This window comes from Lathamus discolor, chromosome 8, assembly GCF_037157495.1.
Source record: "Lathamus discolor isolate bLatDis1 chromosome 8, bLatDis1.hap1, whole genome shotgun sequence".
NCBI lineage: Eukaryota > Metazoa > Chordata > Aves > Psittaciformes > Psittacidae > Lathamus > Lathamus discolor.
This window is the reverse complement of record NC_088891.1, coordinates 8,836,232-8,854,312: the sequence shown is the minus strand read 5'-3', so window position 1 is coordinate 8,854,312 and position 18,081 is coordinate 8,836,232. Positions and strand designations below refer to the sequence as shown.

At 53.6% G+C, this 18,081-nt stretch overlaps 1 protein-coding gene across 1 annotated transcript; it reads left to right on the top strand.

The window, feature by feature from the left end:
* Positions 1-4,076: 4,076 nt before the first annotated feature.
* RHCG (Rh family C glycoprotein) lies at positions 4,077-12,499 on the top strand. Its single transcript, XM_065688637.1, has 10 exons — positions 4,077-4,500; positions 7,779-7,965; positions 8,402-8,552; positions 9,299-9,446; positions 9,827-9,993; positions 10,642-10,779; positions 11,126-11,262; positions 11,774-11,898; positions 12,079-12,152; positions 12,251-12,499. The coding sequence occupies exons 1-10, from the start codon at positions 4,290-4,292 to the stop codon at positions 12,314-12,316; spliced, it is 1,404 nt and encodes a 467-aa protein (XP_065544709.1). The 5' UTR covers positions 4,077-4,289; the 3' UTR covers positions 12,317-12,499.
* The last annotated feature ends 5,582 nt before the right edge of the window (positions 12,500-18,081 follow it).

Sequence of the window (18,081 nt, the reverse complement as noted above, 5' to 3'; positions counted from 1 at the left end):
GCTTGGCTGCACACCGAGAGCAAGGGAAGGGCACCAGGGCTGCCTGGTGGAAGGGTGGTGGGCAGCCTGTGAGATGGGGGCCCCTGCTCCTCTTGGCTGTACAAGACATTGTCAATGCATCACTCCCCTGTGGGAGCTCTGAAGAGCAGCACCCCACCATGCTCCTGCTTGAATTGCCCAGCCACTGGCGCCTGTCCCAGCAACCAGCTGAGGACAGTTAGCAGAGTGTGACCAGAACCTGCCTTATCACTGTCCAACAGGGACCACAAACAAACTGGGGGCAAGGGGGAGTTCCCCAGCAAAGCCTGGCAGCTCCTGACATGGGAATTGCCGCCGGCTGCCCAGTCCCCTGCTCCTTTCTTGCTCTCCAAGGCCATCCATCTCTGAGGAAAGCCATCAGAGATGGTGGCTGAGCCCCAGTGACCTACATGTTTCCTTGTGTGACAGTTGGAGTTGCTCACGCCTCTGCTTGCCCTCCTGCCTGCTCCCCAAAGACACTGACTTCTCTCTCGCACACAGCCTTTGGCTTCTTTCTGGACAATCATTTATTTGCTGATAAATGCAGCTTCTTGGAAGGAAGGAGAGAGCACAAGAAGCATTGTTTGTAAATGGGGCTCACGTTTGGTTGGCTCTTTGGTCCAGTTGGGATTCATTTTTGTTAAACTTAGAAAAAGTCCTGCTTTATTTTGACTGGTATTTGATGGTGAAGGCTAAAAAAAGGCCTGAGAGAACTCAGACCTAAATGAGTTTGTGATCTCCCCCCATCCCACCACTCTGTCCCTCCCCAAGGGGAAGTTTGTTTGCCATTCTGCTGAGGAAGCCAAAAAAGGTTTGGGTTTGGATTAACTCAGGTGCTTCACCCTTGGGATACTCCTCAAGGACCTGCACAAGCAGTGAGTCACCTTTGATGCTGGTGGGTTCTGCTCCCCAGTGAGCTAGGCAAGACAGTGTGTGCTCTGGGGTGGATCCAGCCAGGAGCGAGGATCACTGCCTGCTGCATGTGGGCATGTCTGTTCCCTGGGATTACCTGGTTTTACCTGGTTCTCCTCATTCCAGTGAATCCTTGGAGCTGCCAGGAGATAAAGAAGGGAAAGGTGAGGGTAAGCAGGCAGGCACTGCTGGGACAGTTCACAGTGACCCAAGGAGCCCGCATTCTCTCCTCTCGGGGGAAGCTGCCCCGAGGCCTCCACAGGAGGAAGGGATTTCTGTGTGCTTCTAGATTTTGTTTTTTACATCTTTCAAATAGTTTTAGTGCTCATAAAGGTGAAAAATTGGGAGACACCCAGGTGGGACCAGCCCTGTACAACCCTGCCAAGATCTAGTCCCATGTCTCCAGAGCAGAAGGACAAATGTACCTGCCCCTATTCCCCCAAGTTTTTGGGGAAACCTTGCCCCTCTTATAGGTGCTGGACATGGTGGTCTAAATTTGGTGGAGCAGGCTTGGTATATGTGATGGACCACCTGGAAATCTGCCCCGTGCATCCTACCAGGCAGTTAGGAGCCTTGTAGGACAGATGCAAAGTACTTGATCTAACCCAGTGCAGGAAGCTCTGCACCAGCATCACTGCAGGCACCCAAGTAGGCATGGCCCTGTCAGCCTTTCCAGTGTTAGCCTGGCCCTGCAAAGAGCCTGGAGAGAAGCTGGTCCTTTAATGGGCTGTCACAGCATGGGCAGGCAATGGAGCATGCCAGCTCTGATGGGACAGCAGAGGTGAAGTGCTGATCTGCAGGTTGATAAGAAGGGGCAGTGCAGCAAGGTGAGACTATCGCGCCAGGGGAAAAGCCATTAGCCTTTGTCCTCTGCCTCCAGACACAGGGGAGAGGGGATGGGGACAAAGCTGCTGCCTCCTGTGCCATGCAAGGGTTTCACAAGCTGCTTTTCTGGAGACGCTGCCATTTCAGTGAGACCGTGGACTAGAGAAGCTCTGCAGTTTGGTTCCTTCTGCTAAAGAAGAATCACAAACTATAATTGCTGGTGGCTACACTACCTAACCAACATGTCTTCTGTTATAAAATGTTCCTCTGTGCCTCTGTCTTGCCTTTCTCAAGGTGTCTAAGAACTGCCCTAGGGCAGGGCTGAAGACTGGTCCTATCACGTAGCTGGCAGGAGAACATGCAACTATCAACTCTGCTTCTAGCGATTAGGGCTCAGGTATTGTTTAGGGATTTCAGCTTCTTTCCAGCTGAAGATCTCTTCTTTCCTGGTGCATACACCTGAAACTGTCCTGCAGAAACCACATGTAATGGGAGACCCAGAAATACACTGTGTGGGCCCTGAGCAGCATTGCTGAAGGGAGGGCCGGTCCTCAGGACAACAGCAACATCCACTTGCTTTATGAGTCCTCACCAAGTGACCCCAGCCACATGAAGCTCTGCTCATGCAGGGCAAGGTCAAGGTAGATGGGGTCCTCTTTTCCTCAGCCACATCGTGGGCAGGAAGAGACGGGTGCTGGTCTGGACCCTTGCTGAGAAGCAGAGCACTGATCTGCAGCCCCGATCAGTGCACCCCTGATGCTCTGCCATGGTCTAGTATTTATTTGCTGTCCAGGTTCACTTGCTGTCTTACTGCTGCCCCTCCACAGTGTGTGTCTGACCACTGGCTGGTCCCTCTGCCATACAGAAGTGCTCCTGAGCTGCATCTCCCCAGCTATTCCCAATGCTGCTTCTGTCCTACAGCCAGCATGGGGCCCAGATGAGGTTGGAGAATGATTTTGTATGGTCGTCATTCTCTTCAAGACCATCCACAGCATTTTTCTGCCATCTGTCACTTGGAGAAGAAAGCAAACAAGGAAAAAAAATAACAATAAACTCAAATTATTGCCTAATCACCACAGCAATCAGTGCTGCTTGCTCAGCCTGCAGGACACAATTAGATGCCATCAGCAGATTTGGGCAGCTTGCCTGGGCTGCTGTCTTTCATCTCTTGAAGACTGACTGACAGGCATCTCTGAGATCTGCAGGCAGAGGAAGGAGCTGGGATCCCTTTGAAGGATTTGCCCGGCTCTTTAGGAAAAGAGCATATGGTTCAAAACCATGGGGAAAAAAGGAGTATTGTGTTTATGTTTATGAATTAAAGGAGGCCCCATACCAGAGGATGGGACGCTCAGGCTAGAGCACTGAGGTTTCCAGCTCCATCTCCAGCAATGCCTCAGAGCACTGCCCTGGTTTTATGCACACCCAGCTTGTCTTGCTGGGAGGATGTGCTGGGTAAATCACTTCAGGAACTCATGGCACATGTCACTTAAATCCTTCTAGATCCATGGCAGAGCCTTTAACAGAGCCACTGAAAGTCTGTGCATGAATGCAGGATCTTGGTGTTTGGTTTGAAGCATGTATCTTCCTCTTCCTCTTGGGACTCCCCCACAGACTGCTTTCCCAAAAGCAAACAGTGGGGCTTGCACCCAGCCCAGTGACTCAGGCTGCTTCTGCAGGGATGTGGGGTGGCCCCACACCCCATCTTCTGATCATCACAAGGGAGTGTGATCCCTGGGCTCAGCCCCATTTGCTCTTGGTCAAAGAGAGCTAACTGCTCTGGTCATGGGGTGGGCAGCCGCAGGCAGACCCCTGCTGCAGCAGGGCTGTGACCCCCCATCTCCACACCCAGGGCAGAGGCTCATGAGAGGAAACAGACCCTGGTGACAATGGTGTTGCCCAAGAGGCTCTGGGAGTTGCCCTGCATGGGATGGCAAGCCTGCTCCTGCTCATCTCCACGACGGTTTTGCAGAGTGCAGTCAGCCGTCTTAAAGCATGTTGCAAAGCAAGGAGCCAACAGTTTCATCCTGGGACAAAGGGTTTCTTGGGGCTGTTGCAGTGCCCTGCAAGACATGGAGGACAGCAGAGAGCTGCAGCAAGGGGCACCCTGCCTTCACCCTCGGTGCTCACTGGGGAAGGGTGCCTGCGGAGCGCTGCGGGGTGGTGAGGGCAGCACCCACTGCAGGGAGGCAGGATGCTCAGGATCAGGGTGCTCCTGCAAGGGGCAGGGAAGAGGTGTGTGGCCAGGCAGAGCAGGGGGCAGGACGCCCGGGCTCCACTCCCCACTCTGCTGCCCTCCACATCTCCTGGTCCCCGAGGAGGCAGGGCTCAGAGGTGCCCTGAGCAGCGAGGAGGAAAGGTGTTGGGAACCTGTCCCTCCTCCCGCGGAGGAAGGAGAGCGACAGGAGCTGAAGCTCCCGGACTCTGAAACGTGATCCTGCCGCAGGCACCTCCCTGGGCCCCACCTCGCCCTCTCCTATATATGCCGCCGGCCTTGGCCAGGCACAGGGGACGAGAGCCCCCGAGGATCCCTGCGGATGGAGAGGCCGAGGCACCAGGGCATGGCGAAGAACACGTACATGCGCTGGCGGCTCCCGCTCGTGTGCCTCCTCTGGGAGGTGGCCATGATCGTCCTCTTCGGGGTCTTTGTGCGCTTCGGCCCCGAAGCTGATGCACACTGGGAGGAAGAGAAGCAGAAGAAGAACATAACCAGTGACATAGAGAACGATTTCTACTTCCGATACCCATGTAAGTATTTGGGAAGCCTAGTCCTGGTGCTGGCTGGTCCCCATCCCATCCCATTCCATCCCATGGTAGAGCCTGCCAGAAGCGGTGTCTCCACTGATTGCCAGAAAGTCAAGCTCTTGCCTTGAGGCTGGTTTGGAATACACCAAAGAGTAAGAGAAGAGCCTTGTGGCCCCTCTTGGGGCTGTGTCAGCAGGGTTCCATGATATCCTTTTTCCAGGAATAGGGCTGACGTGTTCCCAGCACCCAGCAAGTTTCAGCTTGCTGCCCCCTCCCTCAGCTCTGGATCAGAGTGAGCTTTTCCGTGCATATGGAGGAACGGCTGTTGAGATCCTGTGACATCTTCCTCCCCTTCCTACATCCTCCCCCTCGCTTGTAAATTACCCTTTAGCTATTGGCATTTCCATGCCGGAGTCTTCCTAACCTGCCAGGCTCCCAGGGCTCTTGGGTCGCTGCACCATGTTGCCCCATGGATTATTCAGGTGGTTAAAGCCCTCCTGGTCATGCAGTGCCTTTGGCCTGCTTTGATCTTCAGGGCTGGTCATCTCTTTGAGCCATTCAGAACAGGCTGCTTCTGTAGGCAATTGTTTCCAAGGAAGCAACAGGCCTGAGTCATGCGTCTATTTAGAACATTTCCATTAAAAACACCTGCTAAATCAAAGGAGCTATAGCAACCTGTAGCTGCTGAGGATTAGCAACTTCAGAACAGGATTTGCTTACGGAGAACCTCTGCTTAGCTGGCCTCCGGGTTAGGGTATGGCAGTGGGTGATCTTAGGACTAACCTCAGGCTGGTTGGCAAGAGGCAACATCAGTGGCTGAGGGATGCTTTTGTCACTGATGTGCTGGGATGTCCTCATCAGGGGTCCAAGAAAGAGCTTGTAGGAGCTAAGGACATCACATCTCTTTTCTGTCCTCTTATCTCACCCCTGCTTGGCAGTGCCAAATATTCCCCTTCAGATGGCTGCATGGATTCACACAATTAAATGAACCCAAGAACAACTGCTTAGTTCAGTTTAGCTTTGCATTGTTTCTGTTGCAGACCTGAAGAAGGGTTCACATGCCCAAAAGCACAACTGGTCTTTGTCCATTATCTAAATACAAATGTTCTCTCTCTGCAAAGATGGACAAACATGGTAAGGTGGCCAAGCCCTGGCATTTTGATCTCCGTGTCCATCCAGCGCTCTTCAGGAGAGAGTGTGATGGTGGAACACCCAAGGACCAGTTATAGTAATGCACCTGCAACCTCTGCTGTCCATAGGACCTGTCCCAAGTGGCAGTGGGATAGGAGTGATGAACTGGCAGGTCCTCCAAGCCCAGAGATGATGGGGAAGGCAGGCAGAGGGGAGCCTATGCACGACTGTGGTGCCCATTGCCAGGTCCTGTCAGTGTGACAATTCCTTCTCATTTTGAATCGCACATTGATATTCCTTAATGGGTGACTCATTTGCTCTTTAGGGAAAAGAAACCAGATTCTTTCGTACAGGTAGCATTCCCAAAGCCCAAACACTTCCTCTTGGTAGTGATGCCAATTGTCCTCCCACACAAGCAGGGTCACAAAACCTTTAGGGCATGGCAGCACCTGAAGACTCATTGTGTCTGAGTGATGCCGATGTTCTTCTTCAGGGAAAAGAATTGCAAGGGTTAGAAAAAGGTTTTAGACTGGGGGCAGCCTGAAGAAAGACGTGCTCTTCCTCCTGGGTTTGTACAGGGTCTAACACACAATCGGGATCCTCTGTGTTTTCAGAGGGCACACAATCCCTAACTTTGACCTGTGTATTTCTGCTTCTAAGGATGAAAGTGGGAATATATAATGCAAATGGCAGCAGATAATTCTGGCTGTGTATTGTGCTGATTGCACTGGAGGAGAGAGGTGGGAAGAGTAAATACAGCTGCAGAGGGAGAGTCTGTAGGATTGTATGATGAAACCAGAGTTAGGAAGACTAGTTCTTTCACCACTCGGAGAAGTGTGTTTGAAGTGACCTGTGCTGAATGGTGCCAGCTCCAGGTCTTGTCTCCTGTTTTTTTTTTTTTATGAGAGATTTCATGAGCATGGGGTGCATTTCTAAGGAGCAGATTAACCTGTCCCTGCAATGTGACACTGCATTGCTGGAGCCTGTCCAAACGCTTGTCCTTAAACAAGCTGCAAGATCTTGTAAAGCACCAAAGGACAAAAGCCGCGGCTTCTGTAGAGCAACACCTCACCCAAATCCTCACCCAGCCTTTAGTGGAAGCAGCAGGTACAACACCATTGTCCCTGCAGGAGTGGATCTGGGGCTGCTGGATTTCAGCACAGGTTTGGGGTATAGCAGGTTCTCGACCTTTGTCCTGAGCTTACACCTTCTTTGAGGTGCACAAACATTACTAGTTTTAACGGCTATAATGGTTTGTGTGCGGCATAACACAGAGCTGGAGTAGCTCTGTTAACACTATGTTTACCTGTTGTAAAGTGAGGGTGTGCAGGTGGGAGTCTCCCAGCAGGAGATCCCACCTTTGAGTCTCCTGCTCTTTTCATAGGCCTCCACTGTGAGAGCTTGCATGGTTCAGTTGTACCTCTGCAGAGTTTCAGCTCACTTAATTGCAAAGCGATGCTTATCTGCTAGAAACGTGCAGCATTAAAAGTACAGCAGGTTTATACAGCAGGTTTATTGCACCGAGAAGGTCTTTGAGGAGGCTCACACAGGTTTGATTTCCCCCAGGGAAGGGCATCTGAGGGGCTCGAGTTAGTAGGTCAGAGCATTTATGGGAAGAACTGGGTCTCTCTGGTTTAAGCACTCCAAATCTCACAAAGAGGATCCTGGTCTCAAGGGTATTTTGCCACTGATTTCAGCGACATTGAAAAATGTATTTGTGAACTTCCCTTGTTCTTGGACTCTTCTTGCTCTGAGCCATTTCCCCAGACCCTGCACGAGATGGGCCTACCCAAAATGACCATCCGTGTGTTTTTAATAAAACTTCATTGCTCATTTTACTTGCATTTTCTGAGGGTTTTGTAAAGGGAAAAACTAAGCTGAATTTAAAATGCTTTCTTCTGTACACTCCCTTAGTCTCTGATCTTCTCTTGCATGCACACTTTCAAGACAAAGCCTTTCAACCAGAATCCAGTTTACGAAACCTGAGCCATTCTCAGACTTAGAAATGTGGGGACTTGGGACAAACACACATTTCCCTCTTGAATTTCCCCCCTATTGCCTCTGATGCGGGTAGTTTCCTTTCATCACTTCAAATGGCACTCACAGCCCTGCTGTCACCCCAGAGCTGACGGTCCCTTCACTCTGTACAGCTTTCCAGGACGTCCATGTGATGATCTTTGTGGGCTTTGGCTTCCTCATGATGTTCCTCAAGCGTTATGGATTCGGAGCCGTGGGTTTCAATTTCCTCCTTGCTGCCTTTGGGATCCAGTGGGCTCTCCTGATGCAAGGCTGGTTCCACTCTTTTGAGAATGGGAAGATACTCATTGGAGTGGAGAAGTAAGGAGATGGGTTCTGGGGTGCCGGCCAGTGGAAAAGCTGGGATGGGAGGCAAGCAGCTGCCAGCATCTGTCCCTCTATGATGTTCAATCAAGTCTCTATAAATGTTGTCTTCCCTCCACATACCTCCACTTGCTTTCCACCTTTCAGCCCAAATGTACCTGCCATTAAGGTGCTCAAAGGGAAATGTGAGATGAGCATCACCCCTTAATCCCAAACTGGGCACCATGGACGCCAGTGCTGGGAACGCATATGATCCATGTTATTGAAATATGGGAAAGCACCTTTTCTGGACAGTATGTAAGGATGGGAGGAAAGCCAATGGGAAATCCAGGGCTGCTTCCTAAATGACAGATCTCTAGAGCTGGGGTGGATGAGGGTGATTTACACAAGAGTATTTCTGTGTTAAACCACTATTTGCCTTCCCCTTTTCCAGCCTGATCAATGCTGATTTCTGTGTGGGCTCTGTGTGCATTGCCTTTGGGGCCATCCTGGGCAAAACCAGCCCCATACAGCTCCTTATCATGACTCTGTTTCAAGTCACGCTCTTCGCAGTGAATGAATACATCCTCCTCAACCTGCTTCATGTAAGCCTTTAGGCGGAACCAGGTTGGTTCTGCTCCTTCCTCTCTTTATCTCACCAAATGGTCTCCCTTTGCCATGGCTCCACCAAGCCACTGCCTCATAAGCATTTGAAATGCAAGCATTCAGGCAGAAAAAGTAAACAGATTATGAAGGAGGGGGTCATCCCTCCCTGAGAAGGGAGATCTTCTAGGGCTTTACACACAAGCCTGGCAATTCAAGGGCAATGGGTCCCACTGTTGCAGCAGCAGACGAGTCCTAGTACAAAGGACCAGTCACTCTCTTTGTGCCTGAGATTTCCCTCTCATCTGTTTCCCCTGCTGGAATATGGGCGTTGTAGAAGGAAATTAAGTGACAAAGAGGATGAGGTGTCTGCTGACAGAGGCAGGGTTCCTGCTCTCTGAGAGAGGGCCTAGAGGGCTGAGAAGCGAACAAGTTGTCAGAAGAACTGAGTGCACCTAGAAGCCAACCTGGCTATTGCTGCAATCCATTTGCCATTAGGACACATCAGAAACTCCCTTCTGCCCTGATGCCTTGCAAGAGGAAGGTAAAAGGAATGTCATGGTCATGCACAGGACCAAGAAAGCAGGATAGATAGCAAGACCAGAGCATTTCTGTGCACCTCTCCCCATGACTAAGTGCAGTCTGGAAGGAAGAGTGGGAGGACAATCTGGGCATGATGCAAAACAGACCTCAGCTCCAGAATGAGCAGTGACTGCAGAAGCAAACCTCTGTTCTCCCATGGCTGCAGGTCAAGGATGCAGGTGGCTCCATGACCATTCACACCTTCGGAGCTTACTTTGGCCTCACAGTGACATGCATCCTGTACAGACCCAACTTGGAGCAGAGTAAGGACAAGCAGGGCTCTGTGTACCACTCTGACCTCTTCGCTATGATCGGTGAGTCAGCCCCTGCCTCAGGGGTGCTGGTACATGTGGACCATTTGGCTGCAGAGGGCTGGTCCCTCAGGTGTCTCTGGGAAAAGCAAACTGAAACCAGGATCTGGGGCAGAGAAGCTCTGTATCTCAGTCTTCTGCCTCTCAAAGCTACTCAGCTCCCTTCATCAGTCGCTGGGCTGAGATGGTACCTGGGAAGACAAGGATGTATTCTGGGTCCCCCTCTCTGCCCGATGGTCCCATCATGAGGGATGAAACTCTAGTGCAGCAGAACTACAAGATTTAACTTCCCACTGGGAGGAAAGATCTTCTTTAGAGGTTTTTTTTTCAATTCCCATATTATCTCTTTACCCTTCTTTGTCCCCTCCTCCCCATCCCATCAGGAACCCTGTATCTATGGATGTACTGGCCCAGTTTTAACTCAGCAGTATCTGAGCATGGGGACGCCCAGCACCGGGCTGCCATTAACACATACTGCTCACTGGCTGCTTGTGTCCTCACTACAGTGGCCTTCTCCAGCATGCTGCAGAAGAAAGGCAAGCTTGACATGGTAAGCTGGGAACTCAGGGGACTTATAATGAAGTTGATCAAGGGTCCAGGAAATGATTGGCACTTGTCCTTTGCTGAACAGATGCTGGGTTTTAGGGTGTGATGGTGAAACCAGCATTCAGGCTACACTGAATAAGCAAGTGGGAAGTGAGTCCTGCAGTGCTTGAGGTGCACGGTGATGCCTGCATGTGGTGGACCTAAGCCACAGCAGGGATTGGACTTGCTACTGATGGGCACGTTGCAGAGCCATATTTATCAGCCCTCTCCAGCAAGCTGAGCAGGGCCTGCGCAGCAGCTCGTGAGCAATCGGGGGGCTGACTTGTACGTGTTATGTGTGTGGGTGACATGTCTCTGTGACAGCAGAGCTTGCGTGACACATGGGTGAGACAATTTCCATCTGATCACAACTCCCCACCCGGATTTGTGGATGCAAAGAACGTGTGTGGTACGGGGAGTGGGAGTCTGTGCGCCCATGCTGCAGACAGAGCTGCGTCTTCTCCTCTTGTTTTTCACCAGTGAGCAGGAAAACAGGCCCCGAGGTTTCCTCTGGGAACGTTTTCAGTGCTGATTCGTCCACTTTGCCATTTGCACCATCCCTGAGCAATTGCAGTCTCCCCGAGATGCCAAAACAGGGTGGTTACTTCTGCAGGTCCACATCCAGAACGCAACACTGGCGGGCGGCGTGGCCGTGGGCACCAGTGCGGAGATGATGCTGACTCCATACGGTGCCCTCATTGTTGGGTTCATCTCTGGGATTGTGTCCACGGTGGGGTATGTCTACCTCACGGTGAGTGCTGCTTTAGGGGTCTGCCTGCTATGCAGGCCAGAAATGGATTCACTTCCCTGTGAGGGTTACTGCTTTACACCATCTCTTATGCAGATGCACGTCCGGCTTCATTTACTCCCCCAAAGTGCTCAGGAAGGTTCAGTCTCCCCAAAGGAGAGTGTTTGGAGGATATGTTGTTATTTTATCTTGTGCTTGCCTCACATCTATGTCTACAAGCCCCTAGCTCTTTAATGGGACACAGTATCACTCTTCCTTCTCTACTTATCCCAGTCCCCCATGGAATGAACTAATCCCTTCCAGGGCTGTGCTCGTGTCCCTCATCTCTCTGTACCTCCCTTCCCCTCAGCCCTTTTTGGAGTCCAGGTTGCGCATCCAGGACACGTGTGGCATCCACAACCTCCACGCCATGCCAGGCCTTATTGGAGGCATCGTGGGGGCCATCACTGCAGCCGCGGCCACAGAGGATGTGTATGGAAAGGAAGGGTAAGGCAGCTTGGAAACCTTCCCAGAGAACAGACGTTACCAGGGGCTCCTGGGTCTGGGAGCAAGGAGCAATTAACAGCCCTTGTTAATTGTCCGTATTTGCCCCTTTCCCCCTCAAAAACATGGGGTGCGCTGACCGTGTCGGGCTTTCTGACGTGTAGAAGACTCAGCTCTGGCAGCTGGCTTGTGGTGGCCTCAAAAAGGAGCCACAACGCTATTGCCTGGCATTATTCCGGAGCACAGCGGGGGGGGGAAGCCTCCTCCCTCCGTGCCTGCATTGTTTTGTGGGGTCAGGTGAAGTTGAAGGTCTGAAATACAGAGGAAATGTTTCTACTTGGGCTCCTCCTGGGTAAAACTTTGCCAGGGGGCAGAGGAGAAGGAAGCGGGCAGTGCCTGGTGTCCTTGTGACGCTCCCCCGGGCCGCGGCAGAACAGGGATGGGGCGCCGGGAGGAGTCCGTGATGGTTCGGGGCCGGAGCCCGGGGGGCTCTCCTGCCAGGCCCTTCCTGCAGGTTCATCAAGGCCTTTGACTTCACGGGCCCCTACCAGACACGCACACCCAGTGTCCAAGGCGGGTTCCAGGCGGCCGGCATCGTGGTGTCTCTGCTGATGGCCTTTGCCGGGGGTGCCCTTGTGGGTAAGCAGGAGGGGAGCCCGGGCCGGGGGCACCCAGCAGCGGGACCACCGCAGAGGAGCCACGGAAACCGTGGCAAAAAGGACGGAATGGGGCTCGGTGCTCCCGCGGGGCCCCCTGTGCTGCCGGCACGGGTGGGGGGCAGCCCCCGCACTGCACCCCACGGCCCCATCGTGCTTCCAGGGGCCATCCTGAAGCTGCCCATCTGGGGCGATGCCTCGGACGAGAACTGCTTCGAGGACGACATTTACTGGGAGGTGAGGCGGGGGCTCGCTGCCCCGGCGGGGTCTGTGGGGCGGGCGGCACAAGATGGCGCTGTCGCCCCGCGGCGCTGAGGGGGCTGTGTCCGCCGCAGGTGCCGGAGGACGAGGAGAGCGATGTGTACCACATGCACAACCCCGACAAGCCCGCCTCGCCATGAGCCCCCTGAGACGCGGCCGCTGCCCCCTCAGGGCGGAGCGGGGCTGCCCGCCATGACAGGGACCCGCGGCCTGCTGTGGCGGGCGATGGTTCGTGTTCTTCCCGTGAGGACAGCATGCCCGGCTCTGCCCTTCTCTCTGCTTTTGTAACGAGCTTTGTGAATAAAATGGAAGCGTGTTCTGTTGGTAGTGGTGCAGGGTGCGATGTCACCCAAATGCCGACGGCATCTGGGCTGCTCGTGGTCAAGGGGAGGTGCTGGGACGCGTGGGTATGGGTGCGCAGGCGGTGGCACTGCGAGGGTAGCACAGGCAGAGGGGCTTGGCTTGTGTCGGCATAAACGGCAGCAGCCAGACTTGCCACGGCCGTAGCTGAGCCCGTGTGGGAAGCACAGGCCTGGGTGAGGGCCAGCTTTGAGTCTGGCTGCACTTACATGCCTCCGCCATCACCTCCTCCTTACCTACTCTACTGAGGCCTCCATGAGCTCCTTGGGAGCCCTGTCTGTGCACGCAGTGCGGGCTGGCACGACCCTGTCCTCTGCTTTGGTTTCAGCCACTGCTTCATCAGAGCATTCCTTCTACTCACTGGTGCTATCCTCATGGGAAGAGCCCAAAGGCAGAGCACAGCCCTGGGTTCTTAACTGGGCCATCAGGATTCAACCAGAGTTGGAGGAAACAGGAATGAAATCAGGCCTAAAAGCTGTGTGTTTTCCAAGGTGTTACGATGTGAGGAGCAGGAAAGGAAAAGGGGAGGAATAAAAAGGAGGTAGGAGGGCTGATAGGTCTCTTCACTGCGTCTAGCTGTAATTCTCACACCTGAGGGGGGGAGTCAAAAGTAGCTATTCACATCCCCTTGGGATATGACACCCTCATTTTCCATGCTGGGTAAAGACAAAAACCCTTTACAACATGTTTCTGGAATTTGTCAGCGGCTGCCAGCAGCAGCATGTTAATTAAATGTCGGCAAAGATGGAAGCAAGAGGCTCTGCTCTAATTGGACACTTTGCTTGGTGGAGCTGAAAAACATTGTGACAGAGGAGGAGGCACTGAAACACTCTGTTCCTCCGCCATGGCGCGGGGATGGGGACAGGCAGGCGCAGGAGATGCGCTCTTCGGAACCTGCGTTGCCTCTCTTTGGCCTGAAATAACCTCCCTGTTGAACAAAGAAGGGTAACAAACATCATAACATAATAAGGCCTAAAATCCGCTATAGGAGTGGTCCTGAGCACAGCAGCACTATGGGATGCAGGGAAAGGGCTTATTGGCTAAAGGGGAATTTGGAAATACTGTAGCTGGGGCCATCACGAGCTGGTGGTATAGTGTATATGCTTTTATGGTATAGTGTATATGCTTTTATGTGGCAAAGGAAGGTCTGAAAGGTGTTAGAAATGGTCCCCCGAGAACAGTCCCTGCAGAGGCTGACTGTGTGTTGAGCTGCATCCTTTTGCCAGGGCAGTGGTGGGAAAATGAAGGACGATTCCTGATTCCATGTGCTGGGGTCTGCTGAAGGAAGGAGAATTCCTCCCAGCCTCTTTGCACTGAGGAAGGATTTAACAGCCCTTTTCTGCTCAAAGCTTCATCCAGAGACCCCATCACAAACCACCCCCGGGATGTTTACTAACAAGCACTCTAGTTGATCTCATTTCAAAAACGGAGTTCTGAACTCTTTGCCCCAAGTCTGCAAAACCTTGAAAGCAAAGCAGGCCTTTCAGGCACACATTCCCTACTGTGTCACTGGACCAGCATCTCGCTATCCCATACCAGTTGAGCTTTGGCCGTGCTCCAGATGAGCCAGCATCCAGCTGTGCATCTGGCCCCCATGGTCTCTAGTCTTTCCACTCAGCAGCCTACACAGGGCCGTGAGGATCAGTAATGGCAATGACTGAGTGACGTTCATTGCGTTAGCGAGGTGGCCAGCCGGTATCTCTGGTGGGGCAGGCCTGTGAGCACCAGGAGATGCTCCTGCCCCATGTGCACGTGCTGGAGCCCGGATCACACTCCCCGTCCCTCTGGGCTCTGCCTCCTCCTCGTGGGAAGACCCTTAAATTGCCCAGGCTGCTGGGCAGCCAAGCGTTTTATTGCCCGTGCTCTTGCAGGGCTCAGTCTGGTCTCAGTACCTAAATCACTCGCTGGGGCTGGCCTTGCACTTTTAATTCCCTGGCAAACAATGCCGGGGTCGGGCTGGCGCGTTTGAAGTGCGGTCGCGGCCCCAGCGGTGGACGGAGGGTTTCTCAACGGGGGAGCGCGGGGAGCAGAGGATTGGGCTGCTCCAGCAGGCAGGAGGATGTGTGAGAAAGGGGCTGTCGATACCCGCGGGGATTAGGTGGTACAAATTGGCTGGGAAGCACCGGAGGCATTGACCAAAGTTGTCCTGGGGCAGGTTCCCATGGGGGGGGGTGGCTGAAACAACCTGCCTTCAAGGAGGCTGGAAGGCCCAGCCTGGCTGCTAATCCCCTGGGATCTATGGGCACAGAGCAGAAAAGAAGTTGGAAAATAAAGAGGAAAATCTCATGTAAAGGTGGTGGTTTCCACAAGGGGATGATGGTAGAGAGAGCGGGAAGCGGGGGGAACAGCATCGTTTAATCCCACTTTTAATAGGCAGGTGGTGGCTTTGCTTGTACTCCTGCTCCTGGGAGCTGCTGCAAAGGATCTGGGGAAAGCTTGCCTCTGTTGTCCCCCACTTCTGGTGGGAACCTTGTGCCTCTGCCCAGGAGAAGGGGTGCACATGCTTCCATGCGTGTGTTGGTGTGTCTGGCTGCAGGTACACAGTCCAAGCCTCAGATCTGGGCTGAAATGAGCTTGCTGCATTCCCCATGTACTGGTTGTGGTGGATCACCTGCTGGCAGTGTGTCCATGTGTGCAGAACCCTGGGTTCCTACAGATGTGCCTTCAGCCTTCTTGACCATGCGACACTGACACTGAAAACCACATTGTCTGTGTTGCTCATGGCGTCAGTGTGCCCTCGCACACGTGTGCCATGGTGCCACTGTGTCCATCCACCTCTGCTGTGCACGTCCATCTACCTTTGCGCTGGCGCAAGCGTGTGCATGTCGGACCCAGCGTGTCCACGCCTGTGTGAGCGCCGCTCCAGCCCCTTCTTGAAGGAGTGCTGTAAATTGTAATCAGATTAGGGCAGCCGGTCGCTTAGAGCCCTTGAAAAGGGCATACGTCCCCTCATCAGTACCTAGCATTGAGTCGCACAAAGGGTCTAAGTAACTCGGCAGGGGTCGGGCCCTCTGGAGCGCAGGGGAGGGGGCTCGCCTTTCTTTTCTCTCTGTCCCTTGTAATTATGTCAATTTGCTAGCCAAATTGTTTGCTTGAGTGGACAGTGGGGGCTTGCCCCCCTTCCCACCTCCCCCCCACCCCTAACCCCATTCATGTGCTAATGTGGGAAGGAGCATGGCCTCCTAACTTCTGGAGGTGGCCGTCAAGGAGCAAAGCACAAGGGGGCCACAGGCTGGGAGCCCCCCATTTACGAGCCCATGGATGTCTTGGCCTCACAGCCCAGATGAATGGGGCACTCCTGTTTGCTTTAGGCCATGGCAGGGTGTACAGTGCCCACCCAGCCCTGTCCAGCCCTGGTTTTAACTGGCCACTCCTCACCTGCACCACATCCCCACTTGGGTCATGGCATCCGCAGGGCCGGGAGCCATGCCCCACTGCACGGTGGCTTTTTGGGCACACCTCCCCACCCACACACCTCCCAGCATTTGCATATATTCTGCCTGCAAATCCTTGTCAAGGGGAGCCTCTTTATTGCCTGTATAGATCACAGGGTGTTAGTTAAGGGGCTTCTTTGTATTGCCTCAGACAGCTGGGGTCATCAAAAGTCCTGCGGTGGGAAGGAGAGACAGGAGGAGGGGGGAAGCTCTGACAATACAGACTGAAGGATTAAAGGAGCATATAAAGTTCCTATTGAGTGAGACAAGAGGCTGTTCACTCCCAAGATTGACAGCGACCAGGAGGCGATTCCCAGCACAATGTCCAATTAATTCTCTACCCTCTTCGCTGCCGTCTCCTCCCTCCCTCCTCTCCTGGGCTGGGGCATGAGCAGGGAAGGGCTGAAGCTGAGATCCTCAAGAAGGTAATTAATTATTCCTGACTAAGAGGAGCCTGCCGGGGTGTGGGCCAGTCCCCAGGCTCCTGGACATCCATCCTCCTCCCACAGGCTCTCATCAGCTTGGGCCACTTCGGGGCAGTTTTCCTTTCCAACTCAGACAGAACTGTCCCACCAAAGGTCCATCGCCACAGCACATCCTACATAATAACCATAGTTAGTGCTGAGCTCAGAAGAGGTAGAGCTAGGGCTAAAGGCAGGCTGGCAGCAATCTACCACAGGGCAAGGCAGTGACAGCAAAAGAACTAGAGATAAACGGGCAAGATGCATAGGTATGCAGAGCACCTGGGGAGAGGCAGAGCAGAGTGTGCCAGGCCTAGGGTCAGGTCTGACCTCTGTGTGCAGTGGCAATGGTTGAAGTAGCTCCATCTACCCTGGTTTTGTAGGGAGAAAGATGCTCCTGGCAGTTTGGGTGCATTGCCTCTGTTCCCTGGGCTGGCTGCCACACTGACCCCAGTGCTGGGCATAGAATATGTAGGACATACTTCTGAGTGTGTTCTTACTTCTGCTAACTTCATCTCTTTGATGTACCCCCATGTACAGGAGTGGGATCTGGGCTATCACATGACATTCCTGCAGACCACTGGGTATGAGTTGTTTGATTTGTCTGGTCTATTTTCTCCCTTGCAAACATCTCATTCCAGAGGGAGGGAATAACCAGGAAAACACCTTTCCCCAAGCTGGACACCTTTTTCTTAGTACTCTCTGCAAATGCCAAACATCCTTTCACAGTGACAAACATCTCTAAACCACCTTGTTTGGGAGGAAAAGCCACTCAACCAGGAGAGCCTGGTTCTCACCACAGGGGACACTTTTGTGAGCTTATCTCTTCCATTCCACTGACCCCTTCACCTCCACCATCCCTGCCCATGGCTCAGAGGACGCCACCAGCCCTGCCAGCGCAGAGTGGGGACCCGCTTCATGCACCTCATGCGCAGGAGATGCCGTCGGGATGCCGGAGTGGGGCTGCCAGCGGCTCGGCATCTCCTTCCTGCTCGCTCCCGCCGCACACGCTCCCAGTGAAGTTGTTTGAAAGTCTTCTGGCAGTTTTCGCGGCCAGGAATAACAGATTAGCCATGATCTGATCAGCCCAGTATCTAAGCTGTATTCTCCCCGCTGACAAGTATTTGAAAGAGGGGAGGGGCCACTTTCAGCCCAACGATGAATCTTTCACCGACAAGAAAAGACCCTTTTTTCTCCCCGCCAGCCACAGGCTGCTCCGTGCCCTGTTGCTAAGCGAGACCTGGGGCCGCTGCTTGCACGCGGCCAGCTCCAGCGGAGCCCTCGGGTTAGCGGGATCAGGAGATTCACACCGGACATCTTGGGGTTTTTGGGGGGGGGGGGTCCTTTCTCACACACACCCCGCTTTGGCTGGCAGATAACAGCTCGCTGGCGAGGCCTGGGGGTGCCCTGCTGAGGCAGCTCACCCTGGGAGGAAAGATGCCTTTGGAGGGTGGATTGGGGTGTTGGGGTCAGGGGCTCAGCCCTAAATGCAGGGGGTTTGCTGCATGAGGTGTCCCCAGCCAGGCTGCAGTTGGCACCCCACACAACCACAGCCCCCATGTCGTGGTGGGCTGGGGCGCAGCAGGACCTTGGGGACATGGCCTTGGAAGATGCTCAGTGCTGATGGCCAGCAAAAAGCCTGATTTGGCC